We start from the raw sequence: 23,316 nt of genomic DNA, 5'->3' as shown, positions 1-23,316 counted from the left end.
TCTATAGAAGACTTCCAGAGATGATAAACTCAGTAAAGTAGAAGGACATAAAATAAACACACAAAAATCAATAACTTTTCTACATACCAATAATGAATCTGCTGAAAAAGAAATCAGAAAATTTAATTCAAAATAGCCTCAAAAGTATAAAATACAAACTGGGTGTGGTGGTGCAGGCTTGTAATTCCCACGCTTGGGAAGCTGAGACAGGAGGATCATGCAGGATCAAAGCCAGCCTCAGCTACTTAGTGAGGCTCTCAGCAACTTAGTGAGACCATGTTTCCAAATAAAATATCAAATAGGGCTTGGAGTATAGCATGGAGGTAGAAAGCCTCTGGGTTCTACCCCTAGTACCACAAAAAAATAAAAATTAAAAATTAAAAATATAAAATATAAAATATAAATATAGGGAGGCAAAAGACTTCCACAATGAAAATTATAGAACACTAAAGAAAGAAACTGAACACTAGAATAGAAAGAAATCCCATGTTTGTGGATAAACAAAATATTGTCAAAATGGCCCTAATACCAAAAGCAATCTACAGATTCAATGCAATTCCTATCAGAATATAAATGTCATTCTTCATACAACCAAAAAAGTTCTATAATTCATAAAGAAGAAGACCGAGAATAAACAAAACAATCCTGAGCAAAAAGAAAAATTCTGAACACATCACAATATCTACTCTTAAAGCATACTAGAGTTATAGTAACAAAAAAGTATGGCATAAAACAGACACATGCACTAATGGATTAAAATAAAAGACAAGGAGAAAAATCCTCACAGACACAGTCATCTGATCTTTGACAAAGATACCAAAAAACATACCTTGGAGAAAAACCATGCCTTTCAACCTTTACTGATGCAGGGAAAACTAGATATCCATATGTAAAAGAATGGAACTAGACCCTGTCACTCGCCTTGAATAAAAGTCAACTCAGTATGGATCAAAGACATAAAACTTATTCCCCAAACTCACAAATTCTTTTAAAAAATGGGATCAATGCTCCAAAATGTAGGCATAGACAATAACTTATTGGTCAATCGGCCCCTTAAAACAGGAGAATAATATCAAAAAATTTTAATAGGCTGGCATCAAATATAAAGGCTTCTGCACAACAAAGAAAACAAGAACATGAAGAGTGATCGCATGAAATGGAAAAAAAATCTTTGCCATCCACTCTTCAGACAGAGTATTAATATCCAGAATATATAAAGAAATTAAAAAACACCAAAGCAACAAATAGCCCAATCAATAAATGGGCAGATGAACTAAACAAACTCGTTTCAAAAGAATAAACACAAATGGCCAACAAATTTATGAAAAATATTCAATGTTTTTAATCAAACAGGGAAATGCAAATCAAAAAAACTGCACTGAAATTTTATCTCACTCCAGCCACAATGACAATTGTTAAGAAAAATAACAATAAATTCTGGCAGAAAAGTGGCAGGGACAGAAAGGAAAAGAACAAGTATACATTATTGGCAGGACTAAATTTCTATAGTGGTTACTATGAAAATTAGTGATAGGTCAGGTCCCCCTTCCACTCCCTGCCATGTGAACCCTCAGCAGGAACAGTAGGCAGAACCCCAGAAGCTAGAAGCAAAGATATCCCGAGAATCCAAAGTACAAAGCTTCCTCAAAAACTGGGAGTGAAAGCCAGGCATAGTGGCACATGCTTGTAATCCCAGAATTTGGAAAGCTGAGACAGGAGGATCATGGTTTATGTACAGCCACAGCTACTACTTAGTGAGGCCCTTTGCAATCCAGTGAGACCCTGTTTCAAAATAAAGAATAAAAATAGGGCTCAGGATATAGCCCAGAACTAGAATGCCCCTGAGTTCCATCCCCAGTACCACAAAAAAAAAAAAAAAATAGGGAATTGAACCACCATATGACCCAGAAATGCCACTTCTAGGTATTTACTGAAAGAATTAAATTCAGCATTCTATAGAGGTACATGCATACCCATTGCACATGCTATAAGAAGTGCAATTTAATATAGCCAAGTTATGGAACCATCCTAGGTATCACTCCACAGATTAATGGATAAAGAAAATGTAATACATGCACACACACATGCACACACACACACACACACACACACACACACACACAATGGCATTCTATTCAGTCACAAAAAAGAGTGAAATTATTATATTTGCAGAAAAGTGAATGGAACTAGAAAACATCATGCTGAGTAAAGTGAGCCAGACTCAGAAATTCAGAAGTCATATGTTTTCTCTCTAATGCAGGGGATAAGGCAGAGGTATGAAAGAAATAAAAGAGGTACTGAGAAATTAAATTGACCAAATTATGTGCTTGAATGAACATATCACAATGAATCCCATTATTGTATATTATCATAATTAACCAACAAAATTTAATGTGCTTAGAATAGCTTTTTTAAACAAATTAATGTATAGATGTGGTAAGGTCTCAGTTTTCATCTCTAACATGCTAAAGAAAAGATATAACCATAACTTCCAACAGATAAATTTTTCTAGGAAATAATATGGCCAAGTAATATTATTAAACTGAGAATAAGAAAGGAACATCTGGCTAAAATATCTAGAATTGTTACAGAATTGAGATGCCTGGCTATACTTGGTTACTCAGCTGTATGAAGGGACTAAGGTTATGATGTCTTTAAGAAAGCTGTTCAAACATTTTGTTGAAAATAATAGACACTTCCCAATCACTTTTATATGAGTACATATGACAAAATTAATGATATGGGGTTTGTTTGTTTGTTTGTGGTAATGGGGATTGCACTCAGGGGCATTCTACCCCCAAGCTACAACTAGCCCTTATTCTTTTTATTATTTTTTTTTAATTTTGAAACATGGTCTTGCTAAGTTGTTCAGAGTCTCGCTAAGTTGACGAGGCTGGCCTTAAACCTATGATTCTAGCCGGGTGTGGTGGCACATGCTTGTAATCCCAGCATTCGGAAGGCTGAGACCGGAGGATTGCGGTTCAGGGACAGCCTCAGCTACTTAGTAAGGCTCTCCGCAACTTAGTGAGACCCTGTTTCAAATTAAAGAATAAAAACTAGGGCAGGGGGTGTAGCTGGGAAGTCAAATGCCCCCTGGTTCCATCCCCAGACCTGCAAAAAAAAAAAAAAATAGACTAAAAAATAGGGCTGGGTGTGTGTTGCTCAGAGGTATCTAGAGGAATCAGGTAGCTATTATAATGCAATGCACCCTAGCTAAAAGTGATTAGCAAGTTGTTAGGGAGTTGGAATTTCATTGCCCCTGGGTTCCATCCCCATTATCAAGGGGGGGGAAAAAACTATGATTCTCCTTTCTCAGCCTCCCAAGTACTGGAATTACAGTGAATACCCAATGATATGGGTATTATTATTACTGCCATTCTTGTGGATTAGACAATGGGAGTGCCTGGAGGTTAGGTAACTTCCTCAAGTTCTCACAAGCAATAAGGAAGTGAGATAAGAGCCTAATAATAACTGCCTCAAATATTACAATAATGAAATTATAAGAGAAATGGAAATTCCTAAAACCTGCCCCACTCAAATAAACCACTCAAGAAACTAATGTTCATTTTTTCTTTCTCTCTTTCTTTCTCCCTTTCTTTCTTCTTCCCTCTGGTACTGAGAGTTGAATTCAGAGGCCTCTGCCTCCAAATGACACCCCCAGTCTTTTTTTTTTCCTGTTTTGAAATAGAGTGTTACTAAATTGCTGGGGGATCCTCCAACCTACAATCCTCCTATCTCAGTCTCCCAAGTATAGGGATTACAAAAGCTTTCCTGGTTATTATTCCATTTTTCACCTTTTTTGTCATGATTATTGTTTCAGTTTCCAAAAGGTTGTTATCCTGTTATGGATTGTACAAGTTTTAGAAATGGCCTAGAAATGTAAGTTTTGATTATTAATATATTTGTCAAAAATTGAGACATGGAGGTCAGATCTGTGAAGGAGAAGGGTGGTCAGGGCTTGGTTACTGCCAGGAATCAGGTAGCTATTATAATGCAATGCACCCTAGCTAAAAGTGATTAGCAAGTTGATAGGGAGTTGGAATTTCAAACTTCCACATTCTGAAGACAGGTTTGCATATACCCCAAGAGGGTGGGTGGAGGAGATTGACCTTCATGAAAGGAGAATAGATACCACATGGCCCTTGACTTTGTGAATGTTCTGGTTTAAACAAAGAAACCTGGGCATAGACCAAGAATTAGGCAGGAAATTAAGGGGTGGACCTTACCTGTGTCACAGAATTATATAGGAAAGCAAGATGGAGGATGTCATATCTATAAAAGGCTGTTTTATATTTTGTAGTTGGGTGAGTTCATTCAGGCCAACCCCCCCCCATGCTATAGCATGAGGCTATAACTGTCTTCTGTATTTCTATATTTTTAATAAACTCATTTAAATCTTCAGCAAGAGCCTAGACCAGTGTACATTGGTCCTAAGTCTGGACAAGAACCTGCAGTTTTATGGAAATTGTCTCTGGGAGCCTCATAGAGGTCCCTAGGGACAGTTCCCCCAAATGGTAACACTTATTCCCAAAACATAACACAGATGATCTGTGGCAGCTTCCTCATGGGTCTGTTTGGAACATGTTCCCTAGTCCCCTGTTCAAAGTTGATTACTAATCTTATTTTTTTATTTAGAACATGCTAATTAACATTTTTTAGACCTGGGTCCCAGGGCAATAACTTGTCCCCCAAAGACTCTCTGAGTGAACTAGACAAAACATGCAACACTGAAACTGGTATAATATTACATTGACATCCATTACCAACCTTCAAACAAAATGGAGAAAATGAAACTTTAAAGAGAAAAATGTCCCTATACACTTTTATTAGTTGAAATAAGACAGCATCTTAAGGATTTATAGATCCAGTTCCAATTCAAATCACTGAAGAAAGAAGAGCTAGAACTGTCTTTTCAAACTACGGCCAAGAAACCAGTCTCAGATGAATTTGTATTGTTATATTTCTTTCCACCACTTCATGCACATCTGACCTCTCAGTCCTGATGCCACACGCAAAATGCAGATGTAAAATCCCTCATCTTTTCCGTGTCTCAAAGTGAGTATATGCATAGCTCATCGATGCTACTCTTCCATGATCCTGACTTGTGAAATTCCTCTTAATGTGAATCTCTACTATTCTTTGTGATAATCTTTGTTACTAATGCTCATTTAGGCTTGTATTAAAAGTTTTAAATGATCAAAGTAAAGCTGGATATGGTGGCACACACTTGCAATCCTAGCATTTCGGGAGGCTAAGACCAGAGGATAGTGGTTCCTGGACAGCCTCAGCTACTTAGCGAGACACTTCACAACTCAGTGAGACCCTATTCTAAAAATAAAAAGACTAAAAAATAGACCTGGGGATTTAGCTCAGAGGTATAACGCCCCTCGGTTCCATCCCTAGTGCCAAAAAAAAAAAAAAAAGAATAAGAAATAGGGCTGGGGGTGTAGCTTGGAGATAGATGCCCCCTGGGTTCCATCCTCAGTACCGCAAAATAAAAAAGTAAATAAATGATCAAAGTAAGAATAAAGTAAAAATAAAAGTCTTTCATTTTTTGCATGGTGAGACAACAAAAATTACTATCCCTGACCATTTAGTATTTTTCCACATTTCTCTATGCACATATTAGATGTTTCATTAGCAATATATTAAAATCATACCCAAGTCAGTACATATAAATTTCTCATTTTTTCCACAGCAGAAATGATCATAATTTATTTAACCATTTATCGATGAAATTTTTATTTTTACAATGTTTATTATTATAAGCAATGATGAAATTGAGAAAGTTGGACAATTATCTATGTACATTTATGCTGATGTTTGTATAAAATATGAATGTGAATTTTTTTGTGGCACCAGAAATGAAACCCAAGGGCATTGTGCCTCTGAGCTACACCCCCAGCCCTATATTTTAGTCTTTTTTATTTTTGAAACAGGGTCTCATTGAGTTGTGAAGGGCTTCACTAGTAGCTGAGGCTATTTTCCAGGAACACAATCCTCCAGTCTCTGCCTCCCAGAATGCTGCTGCGATTATAAGCTTACACCACCACACCCGGCTGAATGTGAATTTTTGAATGATAAAACAGAGGAATTCCCCCCAAAGAAAATCTGTTAAACAAAAAGTACTTTTGAAGCCTGAGCCTCCCAATTGCTTAGACCTTAAATCCCAGAGATTATGAAGGTTCAAGGACATGGACCGGCCTCCACTGTGAATTTCTTCCAGATAAGCACTCTGTTCAGACCTCAAGTTTCCTTCATTGCAAGGATTCTAGAACAGAAAACAATATAAATGCTCAAAAGGATCCTTTTTTTTAATTTGCTATTGGTGCATTATAATCATACATCTTAATAGAGTACAAGATGGTAGCAGCATACATGCACACATCACTTAAAAAGGATCCTTTTTCTAATGTAAGAAAACTATCAGCCTAAGTTCAACCCTTCCCTAGTTTCCTATAGCAGAGCCATATTTGTGTCCTGTCCCCTAAAGAAGGTAAGAAGGGATCCAGGTCCAGATGAGCATTTTACACTTAAGCAATTTTAAAAAATCCTTCCTAGTGTTACTGACTCTGCTAGCATTATCCAATTAGGTAAAAGTGGAGAAAGAGAAACATATGAAATTCAATATTTTGAAGTTTTTTTGAGCTCTTCCCCCAGGCACAAACACTAAAGCACATAAAAAGAGCACTTTGCTCCTGCAGGGGCAGTTTGGGCATTGTTATCAAAGAGCAGAAAGCAGAAGGATGGAATAGATGTTTAATAGGCTGGAGAGGGCCTCGGTAAAATAATCATGAAGCCTACAACCAGGGAATGAGGACACATTCCTGTTCCAGGTGTGGGAGAAGAGTGTAATAGATAGGAGAGAAAAATAAAACATGATGAGAACCTTGTGGCCATGGTGCTGTACAGGGAAGAAGGTCTAGGAACAACACCTCTAGGTGGAATTTATAAAATAAAAAAAAATTGTAAAGGAACAGATTAAGACCTGCAGACCTTCTGTTTGGGTCACGTTGGACAGAGGAATTGCCTATGCACAAATTTCAGAGAAAATCTACAACCCCTACTTAATATCTCTGAGCTGAATATCTCTTTCTCCTCATCCTTTTTTTTCTTTCTCAGCTTGATGGGCTGCAAAGGTTAGCAATGAAAAACCAAACGCTGACAGAATTCATCCTGCTGGGACTCACAGATATCCCAGAGCTCCAGATCCTCATTTTCATCTTTCTCTTCCTCACCTACATGTTCAGCATCCTTGGGAATCTGACCATCATCATCCTCACGCTCCTCGACTCCCACCTCCAGACTCCCATGTATTTCTTCCTCCGGAATTTCTCCTTCCTGGAAATTTCCTTCACGTCCACTTTCACTCCCAGGATGCTAGTCAGCATCTCAACTGGCAATAAGACTATCAGCTTTGCTGGGTGCTTCGCTCAGTATTTCTTTGCCATCTTCTTTGGGGCCACAGAGTTTTACCTTCTGACCGCCATGTCCTATGACCGCTACGTGGCCATCTGCAAACCCTTGCATTACACGACCATCATGAGCAGCAGGGTCTGCGTCCAGCTAGTGCTCTGCTCCTGGCTCTGTGGATTCCTCATCATATTGTGTGCGATCATCCCAACCAGTCAGCTGGACTTCTGTGGCTCCAATGTGCTGAATCATTATTACTGTGACTACGGACCCCTCATGGAAATATCCTGCTCTGACACAAGGCTACTGGAACTCTTTGACTTTGCCTTAGCAGTGGTGACCTTGGTGGTCACCCTGGGGCTGGTCACTCTCTCCTACACACACGTCATCAGGACCATTCTGAAGATTCCTTCTGCTCAGCAAAGGAAAAAGGCCTTTTCCACGTGCTCTTCCCACATGATCGTCATCTCCCTGTCTTACGGAAGCTGCATCTTCATGTATATAAAGCCCTCAGCGAAAGAAGGGGTTGCCTTCAATAAGGGAGTAGCTGTGCTGAACACCTCAGTTGCCCCTTTACTGAACCCATTCATTTACACTCTAAGGAATAAACAGGTCAAACAGGCCTTCAAGGAAATGGCCAGGAGAATTGTGAGTCTTTATTCATTTTAGGGGCCTCAAAATAAATTGAATTTATGATGTTTACGAAGTTCTTCTTCTTTTGTTAAGGTGATTTCTCAGATAAATTGAATGTGAGCACATGTCAAAATTTTATTTCAAATTTCCTAGAAGAGAAAAGTAATAAAAGAGGGCCAATTCAAAAATTTTTTCCTGGCAAATAACTTTTAAGAATGGAGAAAAAGAAAAATAATATTGTTAGACTGTGTACATGATACAACTGGATAAAAACTATTTTTTTAACATAAATCTGATGGCTCAGTCTGTCTTTCCATGAGAAGCTCTGAGTTTTATCCATAATTACCAGGGCTAGGGATGTAGAGCACTTGCCTAGCATGTGTGAGGTCCTAGGTTCAATCTTCACTATTCCAAAATTAACAATAATAATAATAATAATAATAATAATAATAATAATGAAAATACAGGCGAGCATGGTGGCACATGCTTGTAATCCCAGTTCTTGGAAGGCTGAGACAGGAGGATCTCAGGTTCGAAGCCAGCCTCAGCAGCTTAGTGAGGTTCTCAGCAACTTAGTGAGACTCTGTTTACAAATAAAATATAAAATAGGTCTGGAGGTATAGCTCAGGGATAGAAGGCCTCTGGGTTCCATCCCCAGTACCACAAAAAAAAGCAAATACATTGTATCAAAAATGACTAGCTGCCTTTCAGAAAAAATTATTCATTCATAATGACATGAAAAAAAAATCTAGACCATGCCGGGCGTGGTGGCACATGCTTGTAATCCCTGCACTTGGGAGGCTGAGACAGGAGGATCACACAGGTTCAAAGCCAGCCTCAGCTACTGAGTGAGGCTCTCGGCAACTTAGTGAGACCCTGTTTCCAAATAAAAGTATAAAATAGGTCTGGGAGTATATCCCGGAGGCAGAAAAGCCCCTGGGTTCCACCCCCAGTACCACCAAAAAATAAAATATATATATACCAGATCACCTTTCCTAAGTTGTTGTTGCTGTTGTTGTTGTTGTTGTTGTTGTTGTTGTTGTTGTTGTTTGCTTGTTGTTTGTTGTTTTGGTGGAACTGAAGATTAAACCCAGGAATATTCTACCTCTGAGCTACACCTCCAGCCCTGCTTTATTTTTTATTCTGAAACAGGGTCTCACTAGGTTGTGGAGGACCTCACAAACTTGCTGAAACTGGCCATGAACTTGTAATTCTCCTGTCTTGGCCTCCCAGATACTAGAATTACAAGAGAGTGTCACTATGCCGGGCCTCCTTTTTTTTTTTTTTTTTTTTTTTTTTTGCAGGTCTGGAGATGAAACCTAGGGGCATTTGACCTCCAAGCTACACCCCCTGCCCTATTATTTATTCTTTATTTTGAAACCAGGTCTCACTGAGTTGCAAAGGGCCTCACTAAATAGCTGAGGCTGTCCGCAAACCAAGATCCTCAGGTCTCAGCTTCCCAAATGCTGGAATTACAAGCATGCACCACCACGCCCGGAATTCGGCATTTTTTTTTTTTTTTTTTTTTTTTTTTGGTGGTGGTGGTACTGGGATTTCTGGAAACCCTTTTACCTCCGGATACACTCCCAGACACCTATTTTTTTATATATATTTTTATTTGGAAACGGTCTCTTAAGCCAGCGAGGCTGGCTTTGAACCTGCGCGATCCTCCTGTCTCCGCCTCCCAAGCGCAGGAGCTTGCACCACCACCCTGGCTGGCTTCTAACAACTCTTAAGACTACCTGTTTCTGGCATCTCCTACAGCGATGATATTTCATTGTACAGTGTTAGGTTTTATGTGCTTCTGAGGACATTTCTGACTGTCTCATTTGAGTGCTGAAAACAGAATGAAAGCTATTCCAAGAAAATCATTGGGACTCCCTTTGAAGGAAGACTCAGGAAAAGAGATCTTACACAACTACAGCAATGATAAAATCTATTAAAAGCTGAAGTGTGGCAAGGTGTGTGCCTGACTTTTTTTTTTCCTGGTGGTACTGGGGTTCCTGGAAACCCTTCTACCTCCAAGCTACACTCCCAAACCCATTTTATTTATTTTTTTAAATTGGAAACAGGGTCTCTTAAGCCAGCACCGCTGGTTTCAAACCAGCGCGATCCTCCTGTTTCTGCTTCCCAAGCATGGGGATTACAAGTGTGCACCACCATGCCCGGCAAGGGTGTACCTGACTTTTATGGTGAAAGGCCAGACCCCCGAAGGGGAGACCCTCACTCAAGCCTCAGGATAGGCGACGCCCAAAATCCACACGAGAGACTTTTCCTTGATGCAAAGCGCAGGAGGTTTATTAAAGAGCCAGTGCACTGGGGCCGCCTCTTAACTCACACAGGAGCTTAGAGAGAGTGACCCCCAGCAACTAAGGCAGCCAGTATTTAAAGGAAAAAACCACAAAGTAGGGGGGGATTACATGCGTCAATGGAAAATTACAAATCCATTTCCAAAGTACATTTGCAGGGCAAACATTGGTCAATGCTAGGTGGGCCCAGTTTGTGGTTAGCCGGTTCCTAGAACAGACCGACCTGGGAGGGGGTCATCATTTTTAAGGGTGTACTCTCTTTTTAAACTTAAGGTTCTGCAAGCCTTCATTTCTTAAACTGCACCAGAAATTTTACAAGCCTGTACTTTAAAATGAGGAACAGTAAAATTTCTCAAGCCTGGCACTTTTCAAACTGCAGCAGGGAATAAGGACCTATTTAATTTTCTTTTCTTTTCTTTAAAATGGAGCCTTTCAATGGAACACTTTTTTTTTTTTTTCAGTACTGGTAATGGAACCCAGGGGCATTCTACCTCTGAATTACACCTCCAAATCTATTTTTTATTCTTTAATTTGAAACAAGGTCTCACTAAGTTGCAGAGAACCTCACTAAGTAGCGGAGACTGGCTGCAAACCTGTGATCCTCTTGTCTCAGCCTCTCAAGTTCTGGGATTACAAGCATGCGCCAACATGCCCAGCTTACAGGACACATTTAAAAGTGATTCTGGGTTGGTTAATATGAATGTTAGATAGGCTATGCCATGATATATTAACCATTTCCACCAATCACTGTGACCATTGTAGTCCCCCAGCATCCTAGGCTTTACTGCAGCTACCTGGTATCTTTAGCAGACAAGGGGTTGTGGCAGTATGGCATCCGAAGAGGGAGGGTACCGTATAATGTAAACATGTGGACCTGCTAAAATAAAAACATCAAAGAGAATTATGCCAAGAAAAACAAAGCTTTGTAGGCCCCAACCCTGTGCAAGAGAATTTGTCATGGGACTATTATACCGGAGCCCTTTTTAGCCAGGTAAGATGATGCCAGTTGGGGTCCCCCAGCAGTTTGGCTGCGGTAGGTGTGGTGAGGATCCTGTGAAGGGCCCAGTCCACCGTGGTTGAAGATGTTTTAGTTGAAGTGACTTGAGGAGGACTTGATCCCCTGGCTTAAGGGCCTTGACTGCAGGGTGTGGAGCTGCTTCTTCAGTCCCGGGTTGGGGAAGATACCGGTCAGCATGTTCCCGAAGAAGGTGCCTGAGAAAAGACAAGTAAGGAAGATAGGAAGACAAAGGAGGGACGTCTGAAGGAAGAGTGTGATTAAGCAGGAAAGGGTGACCGTATAGCAATTCAAAGGGGCTCATAAAGGTGGGGCCTCGAGGGGTGGCCCTCACAAGGGCCAGAGCTAGTGGCAGGAGTTCAGGCCATGATACTCAGAGCTCTAGGGAGAGTTTTGTTAGGTGGTTTTTAAGGATCCCATTCATTTGTTCTACCGTTCCTGATGACTGTGGTTGATATGGGATGTGGAGCTTCCATGAAATGCCAAGAGCTTGTGCCACCTGTTGAGTAAACTTAGAAATAAAAGCTGGTCCATTATCAGACTGTAAGGAATTAGGGAGTCCAAACTGAGGGCTGATGTTCGAGCATAGCCACCATGCTGGCTGTCTCATCCCTTGAGGGAAAAGCCTCTACCCAACCTGTTAGGGTATCGACCGTGGTAAGAAGATATTTAAGTATTCTGTGAGGCAGCATATGGGTGAAGTCAATTTGCCAGTCCTGTCCTGGAAAGTATCCTCTCATTTGGTGGATAGGAAAGGAAGGACGAAGGCCTCCTTGGGGAGACACAGTAGCGTAAATAGAACAGGAGGCACTGACTTTACTAATCAGCTGCTGCAGGAGAGGAGAATAAAACGAGGGGCTTAGGAAATGCTTTAGCGCCATAGGTCCCACATGAAGGGAATGTGTATTAGGCTAATGACCTTTTCGGCCTGAGTCTCAGGCAGAGCAATCTTATCCTGTATCATGACCCAACCATCCCCTGTGCTGGAAGCCCCAAGTTTGATCAGGTGTTTTCATTCAGCCAGACTTTCATTAGGTGCCATTGAGGGGAGGGTTAAAAATAGTACAGAGGCTGGTGGGCTTGGCTTAGCTTGTTGTGTCAGCTGTCTTGCTGTATAATCAGCTTTACTGTTTCCTTTGGCCACTGAGGAAGATTCTGTCTGGTGGCCCCAACAGTGGATGATGGCCAGCTCAGATGGTAAAGAAAGGGAATCTAGGAGCTTCTTAATCAAGGTGGCATTAACAATGGGTGAACCCTTGGTGGAGAGAAATCCCCTCTCTCTCTCCAAATTGAGGCATGGCAATGTGCTATTAAAAAGGAATATTTAGAATTGCTATATATGTTTACCCACTTATTTTTTGCCAGGTGTAGAGCTCGAGTTAGGGCAATCAGTTCAGCCTTTTAAGAGGTAGTACCATCTGGTAACCTGGCAGCCTCAATGACTTGAGTTAGGGTGACCACTGCATAGGCTGCCCTTTTCTTACCTCTGGTGTCAGAAACAGAGCTACCATCAACAAAATAAGTAACATCTGGATTAAGAAGGAGAATGTCCTGGAGGTCTGCCCAAGGTAAGCTTCAATTATATTAACACATAAGTGAACATTGTTAGGTGAACACGAATCAGGGCCTGAAACCTGGCTCACTGTTAAAGGAGTGGCCAGGTTAAGGGCCAGGGAATGAGACAGTTTAACATCTGGATTTTCCATGAACAACAAATAAAATTCCTGAATGCGAGAAGGTGACAGAAGAGGGAGTGCTCAAGGAGAGAGCAAATCCTGGAGTCTATGTGGGGAAAAAACCTGCAGGGGCATCCAGAGACAAATTTTAAGAGCCTCTTTTGTGAGTGTGGCTGCTGCTGCCAGAGCCCTGAGGCAGGGTGGCCACCCACGAGTGGTAGAGTCAAGCTGTTTAGATAAATAGGCCACTGGTGCCTGGGTTGGTCCCAGGGATTGAGTGAGAACTCCTGTGGATATCCCTTGCCTCTTATCAGTATATAACAAGAAGGCCTTAGTGAGATTGTGGAGTGCCAAGGGAGGGGATTTAAGGAGGGCTTCCTGGAGAGCCAGGAAGGTTCAGCGAATGACCAAGGGCGAAGTGAGGGGGCCAACCGGGGTTTCCTTAATTGCCTCATGTAGTGGCTTAGCTAGAATGGCAAAGTTTGGTATCCAATGATGGAAAAATCCTACAAAACCCAAAGAGGACTGGATCTGGTCAGCTGAGGTGGGTGGCTGCAAGTCTCGTAAGGCCTTGACCCAGTCAACAGTTAGTCCTCGGGTATTTGGGGTGAGATGTAGGCCTAGATACTGTGCTTCAGGCACTGATAACTGGGATTTATGTGGGGCCACCCTGTAAGCCCTGCTTCCAAGGAAATTAAGAAGGGCAGTGTGCCATTTGGATGCTTCCAGGGAGGGACTACAAAATAAAAAGTCATCCACATACTGTAACAGAGAACTAGGCTCCAAGGAGCATTGAAGGAGGTCCTGTGCTAGAGTCTATCCAAAGAGGTATGGGCTATCCTGAAAACCCTGGGGGAGGACGGTCCAGGTTAGTTGTTGAGCAACCTGGGTATCGGGGTCCTCCCAAGTGAAGGCAAAAAGAGGGTATGATTCAGTATTCAGAGAAATTGTATAGAATACATCCTTCAAGTCAAGAACTGAAAAGTGGGTGGTATTGGGGGGATTTTCTGAGAAAAGAGGGTATAGGGATTAGGGACAACTGGGTGGATTGGGACCACGGCATCATTAATTAAATGGAGGTCCTGGACTAAGCAATAGGTCCCATTAGGCTTTTAAACTGAGAGAATGGGGGTATTATAAGGGGAATTAGTAAGGATACGCAGTCCCTGGACCAAGAAATGAGAAATAATGGGTTTAAGCCCACGTCGGTGAAAGAGGGATATGGGAAACTGGGAGCAGGCATGGAAAATAGTAGGGTTACATAGGACAATCTGGGGTTTACCACAACTGGGGTGCTGGTATCCCATACTATAGGGTCAACCAAATCTATTGGAAGGGGAGGTTTGGCTTCACGGTCATCAATTGTAGCTGCAGCCATTAAAAGTATATTAGAGGAAACAGAAGCTGTAGGGAAATTAAATGAAAGTTCAACCTCAATTTTGGTTAAAACATCTCTACCTAAAAGGGGGTAGAATATGAAGGGATAATCAGAAATGGATGGTTAACCATAAAGATCTCTAAATGGCATAAATGGGGGTCCATAGTACATGGGCAAAAGAGCATGCCATCAATCCCCTGAACTGCAATTTGGAATGGAAAACTAGGTCCTGAGAAGGAAGGGAGGACAGAGTAGGTAGCATTTGTATCAATCAAGAAGGAGATTGGCTTACCCACTACCTGGAGAGTTACCCTGGGCTCAGCTTGAAGGCATAGTATCATGTGATTTTTCTTTTTTATCTCCTCACCCCTGTCATTATAATCCCAGTGGGGATCCTCAGAAGGAACTGCAGCTGTTCCGGTAAGGAGCTGTGGATTGGTTAGGTGAGCCTGATCGGCACGTCCCCTGGCAGCCTTAAGAATATGATCTCATTCGTCTGAAGTTAAAGAAGAGGTTAAAATGACATTGAAGATCCCGCCAAGATAAATCATATGCTTGTACAATATGTTGGAATTTCTTAATAAAACCAGAGGGATTGGCGGAAAAAGAACCCAGTCTCTTTTTAAGTTGAGCAAGGTCAGGAAAGGAAAAAGGAATAATGGACACGGACCATGCCTTCTGTACCTGACACCTCACGAAGCGGGGCCAAGAGAGAAGGGGGAGGTCTCTGAAATGGGTACGGTGACCTACAGGGTTAGGCAAGGGGGAGGTAAGGGTTGGTTCCTTAAGGGAGAAAGGTGAGGGAGAAAGGAGTGGGTTCAAATGGGAGGCAGCCCTGGAGTAAGATGATGATCACAGTGGCAAGGAGAAGTCTTGTGGGTCAGGGTCATCAGGAAATGGGGCATCCACATGTCACAAAATGGCAACCATGAGTCAGCAGAATTGCAGGCCTGTGACCCAGAAAGACCACCAGGTGGTGCCTGTGAGTTGCCACGTGGTGACCAAGATGACAACTGTGGCTGGCAGGAATCCCCAGCAAGCATGACTCGAGCAGTAGAGCCGGAAGGGGTGGAAAGCAAAAGCCGGGAACACATACACAGAAAAGCCTGTACGTACAGAATTTCTGACCATTTTTTTTTCTTTTGCGGGTTTGAGGATGGAACCCAGAGGCATTTGACCTCTGAGCTACTTCCCCTGCCCAATTTTTTATTCTTTGTTTTGAAACAGGGTCTCATTGAGTTGCAGAGGGCCTCGCTAAGTAGCTGAGGCTGTCCACAAACTGCAATCCTCCGGTCTCAGCCTCCCAAATGCTGGGATTACAAGGGTGTGCCACCACACCTGGCCTAGAATCTCTGATCATTTACCTGCCCATTTGCAAAAGTTACTGAGATCAGTCAACATTTTAAGATCTAACGTACCCATCTCAGGCCACCAAGAACCATTACCCAACTCATAAGTGGGCCAGACCTATGTGCAGAAAAAATATGCTGCTCGGGGTACAGTTCCCCGGATAAACCTAGAGTCTGGAGATTAACCAGAACATGGCCCAGTGTGGACAGGGAGTCTGTTTTTGATGGCTGGCTTGCCCTCATGACTGGTCAGCGGCAAGGATGAAAACAGGAATTTGGCATCCCAAGATCCTGCCTAACGTCTGGAAACAACGTGGTTGTGTTAGAGAAGGACATCTCCGTTCTCTTTACACAACCACAGGGCAGCCTGGCTACCCCCAGAGAACTTGGGCACCAAATATTTGTTTTTTGGTTTTTGTTTGTTTGTTTGTTTTTTGGTGGTGGTACTGGGGTACCCGTCTACCTCCGGGCTACACTCCCAGACCTATTTTATATTTTTATTTGGAAACAGGGTCTCTTAAGCAATTATTTTGGTTTATTTAACAGCCATGAGCCCAAGTCCATTAGAGGCTAAAAGCCAGAACCCACTTGTCCAAGGAAGGGGAAGCTGAGAGGCTGCAGAGCTGGGGGCACGCTGTGGAGCTGTTGGGTGGAATTAGGGCTAGGTGAGTTTTAAGATGGCCACCAGGGCTTAGCTGGGTGGTATCCAAGACAGCAGCTGGCTCTCTGGGCTGGATGGAAGTCAAGATGGCCGTCGGGAGATCCTACAAGGAGCGTCTGGCTGGGTGGTAAGATGGCCACCAGCTCTCAGGGAGAGCGTGCAGCTGGGGAAGATGGCCGCTGGCTATCAGGGAAAGCAGGTGGCTGGGCGGCATGGTTACTGGGTTCATGGTATGGAAAAAGAAAAAAAGAAAAAAAAATGGCTGCCAGGCACTCACCAGACACTGAGGCCAGGCTATGTGGCGTGCACCCTGCGGGTCTGACTGGACGGGTGGGAGGACCAGAGTAAGAGCCGAGGTAGGGAAGGAGGTCTAGAGTCCGGGAAGGGCGGGACGCTGGGCTAGAGGAAGTGCAGACAAAGGGAGCAGGGAAAGGAACCTGGGCACTTGTCCAGGTCCGCTGAAGGTCAGACCTAGATGGAGTAGAGCGGAGCCACAGCCACGGGATGTGGGGCTGGAAACAAGTGGCTTATGGTCTCTGGTCAGGGTGGGAATGGGGAGGTGGTAGTCCTGGAGCAGCGGCGGTGGCAGTCTAGTGAAAAAGTGGCAAGAGGGGCAATTGCGGTCCCAGCGGATCCACGCACCCTGGCAGATCTGGGAAGGTGGAGGTTTCTACCAAGGCCGCGCAGAGTACAGTGCGGCAGCAGCAGGGACTTATTTTTTAAAAAAGAAGAAAAAAAATTTTTAATTAAATTAAATTAAAATTTAAAAATAATCATCCCAGGGTCAGCACCAGATGTTAGGTGTGTGTGGTAAAGAGAAGAGAGAGACCAGGAAGTGCGGTAAGTATTTTAACGTGGTCCTCTCGGGGATTGGGGCTGGAACACCCCAGAGACCTGCGGGCCTTCTGAGGCTGGAGGGAAAATGCCTCTCTTTTTAAGGTATACATCTTGGGGTTGGGACTATGCATTGGAAAGCCACTTCTCTCATGATATTACATGCCTCGCGATATCGCCTGCGATATCACCTAGCAGAGTCTCCTCCTCCTTCTCTAGGGTTCCACCTGTGGAAAGGGGAAGGGACCTGACTTGTCAAGAGGTAAAAGACCTGTACAAAGAAAAGTATAAAACATTGAAAAAAGAAATCAAAGACCTTAGAAGATGAAAAGATCTTCTTGTCCATAGATAGAATAAATATCATCAAAATGGTCATACTTCTAAAAATGATCTACAGATTCAATGCAATACCCATTAAATTACCAAGAACATTTCTCACAGACAGAGAAAAATCAGTCCTTAAATTTGTTTGGAATAACAAAAAAAAAAGAAAGAAAGAAAGAAACCAGAATAGCCAAAATAGCTTTCAGCAACAAAAAAACATGCAGGAAGAATCACAATACCTGACTTTAAACTATACTACAAAGCCATAGTAATAAAAGCAGCATGGTAGTGGCACAAAAACAGATGCATAGACCAATAGAGCATAATAGAAGACTCAAACAAATCCACACATGTACAGCCAATTAATTTTTGACAAAGTAGCCAAAAACATACACTGGAAGAAAGCCTCTTCAATAAATGGTGTTGGCAAAACTGGTTATCAATATGCAGAAAATGGAAATAAATCCCTCTTTCTCACCCTGCACAAGAGTCAATTCAAGATGGATCAAAGACTTGGAAATTAGACCAGAGACTTTAAGGCTCCTTGAAGAAGGCATAGGTCCAACACTGTAACACATAGGCACAGATAAACACTTTCTCAACAAGACCCCAACAGCACACAAATCAAAAGGCAAATCAATACATGGGATTGCATGAAACTGAAGAGCTCATGTACAGCAAAGGAAACTATTAAGAACCTCAACCAAGAGCCAACATAATGGGAGAAGATTTGCCAACTACTCCTGTGATAAAGGATTAATATCCAGAACATAGAGAGAACTCAAAAAACTCAGCACTAAAACAAATAACCCAATCAAAGAAATGAGCAAGTGAACCAAATAGACACTTCACAAAGGAAGAAATTCAAATGGCCAATAATTTCATGAAAAAATGTTCTATATCATTAGCAAACAGAGAAATGGAAATCAAAACTACCCTGAGATTCCACCTAACTCCAACTAGAATGGCAATCATTCAAAACACAAACAACAGCAAATGCTGGTGAGGATGTGGAGAAGTGTGAACTCTAAGACATTGTTGGTGGGATTGCAAATTCATGCAACCACTTTGGAAAACAGTATGGAGACTCCTCAGAAGAATGGGAATGAACTTACCATATGATCCAGCAATACCACTTCTAGTTATCTAACAAAAGAAAGGAATCCAAACTACCAAACTAATGTATGCATATCTATGTTTATAGCTGCACAATTCACCATTGCTAAACTATGGAAACAGCCAAGATGTCCATCAACAGATGAATGGATTACAAAACTATGGGATATGTACACAGTGGAATTTACTCAGCCATAAAGAAAAACACAATAGCTGGGCATGGTGGTGCACGCTTGTAATCCCTGCACTTGAGAGGCGGAGACAGGAGGATCGCACAGGTTTGAAGCCAGCCGCGCTGGTTTAAGAGACCCTGTTTCCAAATAGAAATATACAAAAATATATGTCTGGGAGTGTAGCCCAGAAGTAGAAGGGCTTCCAAGAACCTCAGTACCACCGAGAGAGAGAGAGATTGAGAGAGAGAGAGAGAGAGAGAGAGAGAGAGAGAGAGAGAGAGAGAGAGAGAGATTGAGAGAGAGAGAGAGAGAGAGAGAGAGAGAGAGAGAGAGAGAGAGAGAGAGGAAACAATTGCATAAATTTACAGGGAAATGGATGGAACTAGAGGACATTATGCTAAGTGAGATTAGTCAGTCACAAAAAATAAGAAATCAGATGTTCTTCCTAATATTGAAAGCTAGAGAGAAAATGGGTCACAGGAGGAACTCTAGACAAAAAAGGAGATAGTATAGATGAGCAAATAAGGCAACCTAACTGAGGGAATGGGAAGGGGGAAGAGGGAAATTCTCTAATGCACATGATGTACTTTAACAAACATATCAATGTACTAAGCCAAACATAAAAGGAGGGAGGAGGAAAGAATGGGCTGGCAAATAAGTAAGGGCTAAATGGGTGATGTGTGTGTGTGTGTGTATGTCTCCACCATCTTGCATCCCATTAAGATGTATAAATACTATGCATCAATTAAAAATTTAAAAATAATAATAATAAAATAAGAAAAAAGAAAATAAATTTCCTTACCACACTAAAAAAGGAGAACAGCCTCATCAAGTAGTGAGACTCTCATCCACCTAGTGAGACCCTATTTCAAAATAAAAGTAAACCTCTGGGCATGGTGGCATATGCTTGTAATCCCAGCATTTGGGAGGCTGAGACAGGAGGATGGCAGTTTGAGGACAGCCTCAGCTAGTTAGTGAAGCCCTTCACAACTCAATGCTACCCTATTTCAAAGTAAAGAATAAAAATAGGGCTTGGGGTATAGCTTGGAGGTAGAATGCCCCTGGGTTCCACTTCAAGTACCGCAAAAAAAAAAAAATAAAAGTAAAGTAGGGCTGGGAGTACAGCTCAGAGATAGAATGCCCCTAGGTTCAATCCCCAGTACAGGGGCGGGGGGGAAGCAGACCATTCCAAAGTAATGGAAAATTACCAATCCCTCAAAAAATATGTACTCTATAATTTCTAGAGAAAAAAATGTAAGAATGGGGGGGAATGTTCAAAGTGGTATAGGCAGACAATTTACACACACACACACATACACACACATATCATAGTCAAAATAATTAAACCAAGAATAGAGAGAATATCTTAAAGTCGTTTAAAAGGAGAGATAAGTTATATGCAAAGAAACAAATATAAGAAAAGCAATAGACTTCTCAGAAGAAATTATAAAAGCAAGAAGACAATGGACTAGCAGCTTTAAAATACCAGTAAGATAGGGACAACTGTCCCAAAATTCTTTACCCATATGTATGTCACCATCACTATGAACCTTATTTTGTGAGATTAAAATGCACCAATAGAAGTATTTTTTCTTTATGTGGTCCTGGGGGTGGAACCCAGGGGCTTTTCTACCTCCGGGCTTTACTCCCAGACCTATTTTTATACTTTATTTGGAAACATAGTCTCGCTAAGTTGCTGAGAACCTCACTAAGTAGCTGAGGCTGGCTTCCAACCTGTGCGATCCTCCTGTCTCAGCCTCCCAAGTGCCGGCATTACAAGCGTGCACCACCATGCCTGGCCCAATAAAAGTATTTTTTAAAAGCCTTAAAAAAGAATTCTATGCCCAGTGAAAACATCTTTCATATTTTAGGGCAAATCAAAAATTTTAAAGTGAACAAAACTAAGAGAAAATATGTTGCCAACAAACCTATGCTACGGTAAATTTTAAGGGAAATCCTTCAAGTAGAAGAAACATGACACCAGAGAGAAAGTTGAATCTACACTAAGAAATATTGGTGAACATAAAAGACATGCCTCATTTTTAAGCATTTTTAAAAGTAGTTGAGTTTAAGCATTTTTAAAAGTAGTTGAGTTATAAAACAAAAATATAATACCATATTATCAAGTTAATAACATATGACATAAGATATATGTTATTAACTTGATAATATAGTATTATATATTACAAGACCAGTAGGAAATAATGATACAAGACCAGTAGGAAATAATGATACAAGACCAGTAGGAAAAAATTATAGAGTTATACAGTTAATATACAATATGTGAAATAGTATAACATTATTTAAAATGAATTATGATAATATTAAAAATGATATTAAAGCATAATCTTATATTTAAGACTAAGGATGTAGCTCAATGTTACAGTGCTTCACTAGCTTGTGAAAAGCCCTAGGTTAAATTCTCAGCATCACCAGGCATGGTGGCGCACTCTTGTAATCCCCATGCTTGGGAGGCGGAGGCAAGAAGATTGCACAGGTTTGAAGCAAGCCTTGCTGGCTTAAGAGAGCCTGTTTCCAAATAAAAATATAAAATAGGTCTGGGAGTGTATCCCAGAGAAAGCCCCTGGGTTCCACCCCCAGTACAAAAAAAAAAATCTAAACATTGCAAAAAAAAAATAGAAAAAAAATCTTATATTCAGAATATTCTAAAGACCACCAAGAAATTTCCAGAACTAAAATGAACAAATTCAGTAACATTGCAAAACACAAAGTCAACATTAAAAATTAATTACCTTTGTATACACTAACAACTAACTACCTGAAAGAGAAACTAGGAAAACAATTTCATTTATAATGTTACAACCACTATGGAAATCATTTGGAGGTTCCTCAAAATAGTAGGAATGGAGCCACCATTTAACCCAGCAATACAACTTCCAGGTTTTCACCCAAACAAATTTAAGTCAGCATTCCATAATGGTAGATTCATACCTATGTTTATAGCAGCATAATTTACAACAGCCAAGTTATGGATCAACCTAGGTATCCATCAACCAATGAATGAATAAATAAAATGTGGTATATACACACAATGGAGTTTTATGCAGGCAGAAAGAATGAAATTATGACATTTGCAGGGAAATGGATGGACCTGGAGACATTATGCTGAGTGAAGTAAGCCAGGCTCAAAAGTCAAGGGTCATATGTTTTCTCTCATACATGGATGCCAGAAAGAAAAAAGGGATATCATAAAATGGAAAGACCAGTAGAGTAGAGAATGAGAAAGGGGGAAAGGGGAACGTGGCAAAGGAAAGGGGAGGTATTAGGAAATTACTTTGAACAAATTATGTTATGTACATGAGTAAATATAGCACAGTGAAAGCCACTGTTTTGTATAATTACTATCTATATACCAATTAAAGAGAACATATTTTAAAGTCATAAAAATAAACTTATGAAAACAATAAATAGAAAAATATTCTGTGTCCTTTGATAGGAAGAATTAAACAGTGCTAAAATGTCCATACTACCCAGCTGGGCATGGTGGCGCATGCTTGTAATCCCAGCACTTGGGAGGCTGAGACAGGAGGATCGCACAGGTTCAAAGACAGCCTCAGCTACTTAGTGAGGCTCTCAGCAACTTAGTGAGACCCTGTTTCCAAACAAATCATAAAAAAATAGGGCTAGAGGTGTAGCCCAGAGGTAGAATGCCTCTGGGTTCCATTCCCAATATCCTAAAATAAAAAAGTTCATACTACCCAAAGATTCAATATAATATCTATCAATATTTCAATTATACTTTTGTGGAAATAGAAAACATAAACTTAAAATGTCTATGGAAGTAAAAAGTCCATAAATAGCCAAAACAGTCTCATGTAAGAATAGGACCAGGGGTGTGGCTCAGTAATAGAGCACCTGCCTGACATGCACAAAGTCCTCAGTATTCTCCCCAGTACCACAAAAAGGAGCAATAAAAATAAACAGAAGCAGAAGCATAAAAAAGTTGAAGCAATTGCACTTGATGATTTCAAACTATAAATAAAACCTTAATAATCAAAATAGTATGGTACTAGCATAAACAGATATATAGATCAGTGGAACAGAATAAAGAACCTAGAGATAAACTCACACAAATACAGTCACAGAACCTTCCCAAAGACACCAAGAATACACCACAGTAAAAACTATTATCCAACAAATGGTTTAGAAAAGCCAAATGTCCACATGCAAAAAAAATAAAATTAGATTCTAATTTTATGCAACCCAAAAAATCAACACAAAATTAATTCAAGATTTAAAAATTTGGCCTTAATTATAAAACTCTTGAGAAAAACAAAACATGGAAGGGAGCTCCATGGAAGTGATCTTGGCAATAAGTTTTTGGATATGACATCAAAAACAAAGGCAACCAGCCAGGCATGATGGTGCACGCTTGTAATACCAGCATTTGGGAGACTGAGATGGGAGGATCACA

The 23,316-nt window shown here is 41.1% G+C and overlaps 1 protein-coding gene across 1 annotated transcript; it reads left to right on the top strand.

Annotated features, from left to right (window-relative positions):
- Positions 1–7,146: 7,146 nt before the first annotated feature.
- On the top strand, positions 7,147–8,082 carry LOC308270061 (olfactory receptor 6C4-like; the record flags this gene model as incomplete). The annotated part of the gene is made up of 1 exon (XM_080705754.1): positions 7,147–8,082. One exon carries the CDS (start codon positions 7,147–7,149, stop codon positions 8,080–8,082), a length of 936 nt encoding a protein of 311 aa, XP_080561880.1.
- Positions 8,083–23,316: the final 15,234 nt, after the last annotated feature.

The sequence above is a fragment of the Muscardinus avellanarius genome (genome assembly GCF_963383645.1).
Source record: "Muscardinus avellanarius genome assembly, chromosome: 11".
Taxonomy (NCBI): Eukaryota; Metazoa; Chordata; class Mammalia; order Rodentia; family Gliridae; genus Muscardinus; species Muscardinus avellanarius.
This window is presented reverse-complemented; position numbering and strand designations above follow the sequence as displayed.